Here is a 7,500-nt window from a genome sequence, read left to right on the forward strand (position 1 = left end):
GAAGGAGATGAGAAAGAGGAGGAAGAGGGGAGGAGGTGAGGAGGAAGCGAGGAAAAGGAGAAGGAAGTAAGGAGGCGATGAGGAGGAGCTGAGGAAGAGGAGGAGGGGGACCAGGGCTGAGCGGTGATGAAGGAGAGGGAGGGCTGCCGGACGTAGGGTCGAGGAGACGAGACGCTGACGGGTTTATCTGAAACAGGAAGGACGCCATCAGACAGGAAATCACCGCTGACCTCTGATCAGTAACTCTCACAAAGAGAGGTGCAGGAATGAGTCCGAAAATCTCTTTTAAGGAGGGGCCGCTTGGGTTCTGCTGCTATCTCTCTTGAGGAGGGGCCGCTTGGGTTCTGCTGCTATCTCTCTTGAGGAGGGGCCGCTTGGGTTCTGCTGCTATCTCTCTTGAGGAGGGGCAGCTTGGGTTCTGCTGCTATCTCTCTTGAGGAGGGGCAGCTTGGGTTCTGCTGCTATCTCTCTTGAGGAGGGGCAGCTGGGGTTCTGCTATCTCTCTTGAGGAGGGGCAGCTCGGGTTCTGCTGCTATCTCTCTTGAGGAGGGGCAGCTTGGGTTCTGCTGCTATCTCTCTTGAGGAGGGGCAGCTTGGGTTCTGCTGCTATCTCTCTTGAGGAGGGGCAGCTTGGGTTCTGCTGCTATCTCTCTTGAGGAGGGGCAGCTGGGGTTCTGCTATCTCTCTTGAGGAGGGGCAGCTTGGGTTCTGCTGCTATCTCTCTTGAGGAGGGGCAGCTTGGGTTCTGCTGCTATCTCTATTGAGGAGGGGGCAGCTTGGGTTCTGCTGCTATCTCTCTTGAGGAGGGGCAGCTCGGGTTCTGCTGCTATCTCTCTTGAGGAGGGGCAGCTTGGGTTCTGCTGCTATCTCTATTGAGGAGGGGCAGCTTGGGTTCTGCTGCTATCTCTCTTGAGGAGGGGCAGCTCGGGTTCTGCTGCTATCTCTCTTGAGGAGGGGCAGCTTGGGCGCATTGTTGTTGCCAGTCTATGACCGAGCACAAGCCGCCATGAGATAGTTTACTGTTCAGGGACGAAGGTTCCCTGGCGCACTATGGACGACAGCTCTAGTAAGATTCAGGGTCCATATTAGTTTAGTCTCACTGATAAAGATTATTACACTCTGAACTAGTTAAAACCTGGAGCTACAGAAGAGGTCTTCAGAATTGATTGTGGCATCTCAACCGTGTGGTCAGACCCTGTGACATGTCTTGTGAATTCTCCGGCCGAAGCTCCAAATAAACCGTCAGTGTTTGCCATCAAAGCTCCAGCTCTCCTCGTCTCTCTCTGAGTCCTGACTCTCATTGCTTCAGAAGTTTCTCACACTTATCACCAAATTCAGAATCTATCATTTAAGAGGACTTCAAATTATGGTATATTTATGACATTAAAACTCGAACTGTTTGTTTCCCCGTAATTTAAAACTTAAATCTCTGAATTGATGTGTTTTTAAAATATTTTCCCATCCTCCAGCTAAGTTTTTATATTGAATTTCCTCCAATTACCCTAACACGTCGTTATAAATCCGTCCAGCAGGTGGAGCTGTTCCCTCTCTCAGTGCTCACCTGTGCAGGTAGGTCAGTGAACAGCAGTATAACTCCTGCAGTGTGATCTTTGGTCACTTCCTCATGGTTTTACTGGAAGTTGAGATTTTCAGAGTAAAGGCGTTCTGGACCCGCTGACTGGTTACTGATTTACACAAACAGCTGAACTTTGGTCGTGGTCTCATTAAGTTACTCATTCTCTGGTGAATACTGTAAATGAGACGAACAGCAGCAGGGTCCATTCAGGATTCAAACATGTTACCAAACAGCTGTTTCTACTATTGAAATGTTTAAATGTCCTCTGATTTCCAGCCAGACGACCGTTTGTTTCAGATATTCATTAAAACAATTCCTCCATTGCAGAGAACCCCTCACAGTTTTTATTGAGGTCAAAGATCATGCCGGTTTCACTGCGGGGGGAAACCTGCTGAGCTTTTCATTTCGGATCATAAATACCTTCGTACAGGAACTTTTATTGTGAAAACCCTCCATCAGGACTGTGAGGTTTACTGACAATGAAGTTAGGCTTCACTCTGTATGGCCTGTAGCTTAAGGTGGCTAATGTTAGCCAATGGAAGCTATGATTAGCAAACTATGACTATATAGGATTATCTTTAAATTAACTGATTTCAGCTTTAAAAAAGTGTTTTCTACCCTTTAAAAGGTTCTGATCAACACATTTAAATATATATACACATTTGTTGCTGTTTTCTGAACATTTTCACAATCATCATTTTGCTATTCTTTGGGTGATTTCTCACATATTTTTATTATTTCACAAATACAATTAACTTAACTCTGACTTGGTGAGCTAAAGAAAATTATTGTTTGTGAATAATTGAGTTTGTTCCAATGGTCAAATTGAAGGTTTGGGGCTATTTAGCTTTTACAGTCTTTAAGACAAGTGGAAAGAAAACAAAATCCACTTTTAGGAGTTCATTTGAATAACTTTTTGTGTCTTTAGATTTCGCCTTAATTCAACAAAAGTTAGCATTAAATAATTCCTCATTTTCATTTGAGAAAACTGGTACTACAAGAAGTAATTGTCTTAATGTCAGTAATAAACCAAGGAAGTTAACGACGGCCAAAAACCAAGATAGCGACGGCCAAGATCTCACCTGGCAGCAGTCGGAGCTCAAAGTCTTGACATGAGTCTTTTGATGTGATAACGATGTGCGATGAATCAATTAACTCTAAAATAACTGATCCTTTTTTCGGGGCCTGTTGCGGTGGAAACAGGAAGAACTGGTTCCGCAATCGGGCACTATCTCCGAACTGGACCTTGTACCAGTTTGGTTCAGGAAAGGGGTTAAAGCGGACTCAGAGCCCTGGTTAGGGATCCAGCCTTCATACAAAAGACATACCTGTGTTTGGCGATGGGTAGAACTGACTGACGGCCATCTTTGTTGCCTGTTCCACCAGAGGAGTCGGAGAGAAGAGTCGTCCATCCGCCTCCTCCCTGGACTCCTTCAGATCCCTGGACTCCATCAGATCCCTGGACTCTCTACACTCTCTAGACTCTCTAGACTCCTTCAAATCCCTGGACTCCATCAGATCCCTGGACTCTTTGGACTCCCACAGATCCCTCAGATCCCTCAGATCCCTGGACTCTCTACACTCTCTAGACTCTCTAGACTCCTTCAAATCCCCGGACTCTTTGGACTCTCTAGACTCTTTAGACTCCCTCAGATCCCTCAGATCCCTCAGATCCCTGGACTCCCTGGACTCTCTAGACTCTCTTGATTCTCTAGACTCTCTAGACTCTCTTGATTCTCTAGACTCTCTAGACTCTCTTGATTCTCTAGACTCTCTAGACTCTCTAGACTCTCTAGACTCTCTAGACTCTCTAGACTCCTTCAAATCCCCGGACTCTCTAGACTCTCCAGACTCTCTAGACTCTCTTGACTCCCTGGAATCCCTGGACTCCTTGGACTCCTTCAGATCCCTGGACTCCCTGGATTCCCTGAGCTCTTGTTCCCTCCTCAGCGTCTCCTGGATCTCCTTCTCGATGAAGTCAGGCGTTCCTTGTCCTCGGGTTTGCAGGCCGGTGGTCTGCAGGTTCTGCCTCCAGGACCGAGGTGTGGGTGAGGAAGGTGAGGAGGGTGAGAAAGGTGAGGAGGATCGAGGGGAGGAAGCAGCTGAACTCCTGATGAACAGCTCAGTTTCCTCTGGCTGAGGACAGCAGGGAGACGGGAAGACTTCGGTGTCTCCAGACTCGGACGCCGGTCTTTCTTCTGTCCTCTCGTCCTCGCCTCTCTGGTGTAAGTCGCTCCTCATTTCCTGCGGAGGAACCTCCTTCCTCTGGGTCTCCTTCTGGATCTCCCTCTGGATCAGGAAGCTCACCCGGTTCTTCTCCCTGGCTTTGACCTGTAACAGAAAAATCACTTTACTTTCATTACAAGACTCGTATGCTGAGGTTTGTCTCTGTTTACCCACTTTCAGGTCTTTGCTAGGCTTGGGAAATGTCCTTATTAAGAAGATTAAATACAAAGTTATTATTGACACTCTTTGTGACCTTCATCTCCTGCTGATCCTAAAACATTCTGGTATCGCAAATGCCCGTAACTCCTCTGATTGGAACTAAAGCAAAGGGGTACCTTTCGTGAGTTGTACCTCCTAGTCTTTAAATATGCAACACAAACTCTACCCATCTGTCTTTCACTCTGCAGACAGTGATGTACGACTGACCTAACTTTCTTGCAAGAGAAATAAAAGACAGCTGATGATTCTTTATGTCATTTGATAAATAAAAAGGACCACCACAGACCGGCGTCAGAAGTCGTTTGGTTTTGATCTGGATCATCTCCCCCCTGCAGTCGCTGAGCGTCAGGCCTCGAGATCTCCTCAGGTTCTCCTCTCGCTCCTGAACCAACCGGATCTCCCTCTCGATGGGGGTCTCATTAAGGATCTCCCTCTCGATGGGGGTCTCGTACTGGATCTCCCTCTCGATGGGGGTTTCGTAGATTCTCCTGGTGTCGTTAAAGATGCCCTCGTCGCTGCCGTACCCCCCGCCCACTGAGAGCTCCTCCAGACCGGAGTCCAGGTCGTCGGACATCACCACCACCACCCTCCTCTCCGGGTGCGTCTCCTGCTCTTGTTCTACTGCTTTAAATGCTGTAGATTCTTCTCTGTGGTGTTGGGAGGACCGTGCAGAGCGCATGTTCAGGTGCATCCTCCAGGGAACCAGCCGGTCCTGCTCCAGCTGCAGGAACTGCTGCCTGGCGGCGCTGAAGCTGATCTGCTCCTGGTCGATGTTCTCAGCAGGTCTACCATACGATACGATAATAGTTTATTGTCAGATCAAACCTGAAATGTTACTTGCATCACAGCAGCTCCATTTGAAACATCAGACAAGGACAGATATTAAGACAAGATACAAGGAAACAGACATTTAACATAACATCACAATCAATTAGAGAAAAAAACTTGCCTGAAGCTGAACCCCTCGGACAGTCGCTCCTCATCCTGGTCTCTGGAGGTCTGGCTCTTCAGGTCCTCCTCCTGGTCTCTGGAGCTCTTCTTCGGCGCCTGGCTCCGGATGATCTCCTCCCTCCTGAGCTGCTTCTCCTCTTCCTCCAGGACCTCCTCGGTGCTCAGGTCCAGGCGGTACCTCTCGTCTCCGTCGGTCTCTGGGAACAGGCTCTCCGGCCTCCTGGTCCCGGTGTAGCTCTGCAGTCTGAAGCCTCGCTCCTCCTTCAGCGTCGCCAACTGCTTCTGCCGCCGCGGAGATGTCATCCAGTTCTGGTTCTGCTCGGCTTCGGGACTCGCCGGGTCGTCCACGAAGGAGTAGAAACCACTGTGAGAACCAGAGCTGCTGCCGGGGCTGCTTGGAGGCCAGTCTTCATATTCATCTTCCTCCTCCTCCACGGGCTGAGACACAGCGACCTGCCGGACCTGAACCACCACGTCTTTGGACCGGTCGCCCTGAGAGGAGACCACCACGGAGGAGGGGCTGCGAGCGATGGAGATGTTTTCAAGGGGGTTTGTTTGGGGTTGGGGGGGTCCGGCCAGGCTGCGCAGGTCTGAGGGCTGCAGGGGGGGGGACAGGGGCTTCAGGACCCACCTTCGGGGGGCGCTGTCCATGCCAGCAAGGGGGGGCGGACTGGAGCTCAGAGACAGAACATCAGGACGGTCTCCTGCAGGGACTCTCTGGAACAACAGAGATTTATTATTAAATAATTATTGTTTAAAATATCAGATCTTGTACTTTAGTAAAAGTAGAAGTACTCAGATCTTGTACTTTAGTAAAAGTAGAAGTACTCAGATCTTGTACTTTAGTAAAAGTAGAAGTACTCAGATCTTGTACTTTAGTAAAAGTAGAAGTACTCAGATCTTGTTCTTGAGTAAAAGTAGAAGTACCAGATCTTGTACTTTAGTAAAAGTAGAAGTACTCAGATCTTGTACTTGAGTCAAAGTAGAAGTACTCAGATATTGTACTTGAGTAAAAGTAGAAGTACTCAGATCTTGTACTTGAGTAAAAGTAGAAGTACCAGAGTGTAGGAATACTCTGTTACAGTAAAAGTCCTGCATTCAAAATGTTCCTCAAGTAAAAGTATAAAAGTATTCTCATCAAAATATAGTGAAAGTAGCGACAGTAAAAGTAGTGATTGTGCAGATTGGTCCATTTCAGAATAATATATATGATATGTTTTATAATGATTGATCATGAAAGTGTTCTCAAAGCTGGTAAAGGTGCAGCTAGTTTGAATGACTTTGTATACTGCAGGGTAGCTTGTGGATTTACTCCAGGTGGAACTAAAGTCTGATTTAACACTTGATTATATTTCACATCATTCATCCACATCTGAGAAGTAACTAAAGGTATTAAATACATGTAGTGGAGGGAAAGTACACCATGTACCTCTGAACTGTAGTGGAGTAGAAGTACACAGTAGCATAACATTTAATTACTCTAGTAAAGTACAAGTACCTCAAAATTGTACGTAAGTACAGTACTTGAGTAAATGTACTTAGTTTCTTCCCTCCTCTGTGTATAAGATATATTACTATGATACGTTACATAATTTAAAAACATATAAATGTTAGCTTCACATTTATATGCTGTGATGTTAGCGTAGCATCGTAGCATGCATTCAGTCAGTCTGCGGGACAGAGATAAACCTCAATGTTGAAAAAAGATAAAACTGAACTGTCACACACACACACACACACACACACACACACACACACACACACACACACACACACACACAGGCCGGCTCTCAAGACAAAAACTGGACTCATTTTAAATGTGTATGAAATGCTAACGTTTATTTAGCTTTAGCATTAATGTCCTGAACTCTCAGTTTATTTGAATTTAAACGGCTGCAGAGAAGTACACGTAGTGCAGACGAAGTGTCAACAGGATTTGTTGTTTATATACAATATAAATAAGGTGTACAAGTAAAATGAAGTGAAGCAAAGGTAACTAAAGTTTAAAGTTGTTTGAAAGTGAAAGTTTTACTAATTGTAACAGAATAATGAAATATTACACAGTTTTAAATAAAGTTCCATTTAAATCTTCTAAACTTGTATTTTCTCAGAAGTTTTACACATGTTTTGTTTTTCAGAAACTATGTTATTTATATATCTAACTATAGACTACAGTGATTACAGAGGATAGTGTATTTAATATACTGAGAGATATTAAAGCAGTGTTCCTCCTACCTGAGGTCAGCTTCTGTCAGCAAACTGAAAAATAACTGAAGAGACAAAGTTCATATCTTCCAATCAGAGACTCCTCCCACACACACACACACACACACACACACACACACACACACACACACACACACACACACACACACACACACACACACACACACACCCACGCACACATGCACGGACGCACGCACGCATGCACGCACGCACGCACCCACGCACACACACACACACACACACTCACACACACTTTATAACATATATCTTCTCATTGTCTCTTCAGAAGGTTTTTAATGTTG

General features: G+C 46.0%; 1 protein-coding gene across 2 annotated transcripts in view; it reads right to left on the reverse strand.

The window, feature by feature from the left end:
- misp (mitotic spindle positioning) overlaps nt 1-7,255 on the reverse strand; it is an 8,479-nt gene extending 1,224 nt beyond the window's left edge. Inside the window, exons 1-6 of one of the 2 annotated variants that reach the window (XM_034136184.1) lie at nt 7,208-7,253; nt 4,971-5,689; nt 4,308-4,806; nt 3,486-3,907; nt 2,905-3,260; nt 1-187 (exon numbers count right to left, since the gene is read on the reverse strand). The exon at nt 1-187 is cut by the window's left edge and continues 229 nt beyond it. In XM_034136184.1, coding sequence (XP_033992075.1) covers nt 1-187; nt 2,905-3,260; nt 3,486-3,907; nt 4,308-4,806; nt 4,971-5,623 — 2,117 coding nt within the window. In that variant the 5' untranslated portion in view covers nt 5,624-5,689; nt 7,208-7,253. Of the gene's footprint in view, nt 188-2,904; nt 3,908-4,307; nt 4,807-4,970; nt 5,690-7,207 lie in introns of both variants that reach the window. The other variant, XM_034136183.1, reaches the window with a different exon arrangement.
- Between the last annotated feature and the right edge of the window lie 245 nt (nt 7,256-7,500).

The sequence above is a fragment of the Trematomus bernacchii genome, unplaced genomic scaffold (assembly GCF_902827165.1).
Source record: "Trematomus bernacchii unplaced genomic scaffold, fTreBer1.1, whole genome shotgun sequence".
NCBI classification, from domain to species: Eukaryota; Metazoa; Chordata; class Actinopteri; order Perciformes; family Nototheniidae; genus Trematomus; species Trematomus bernacchii.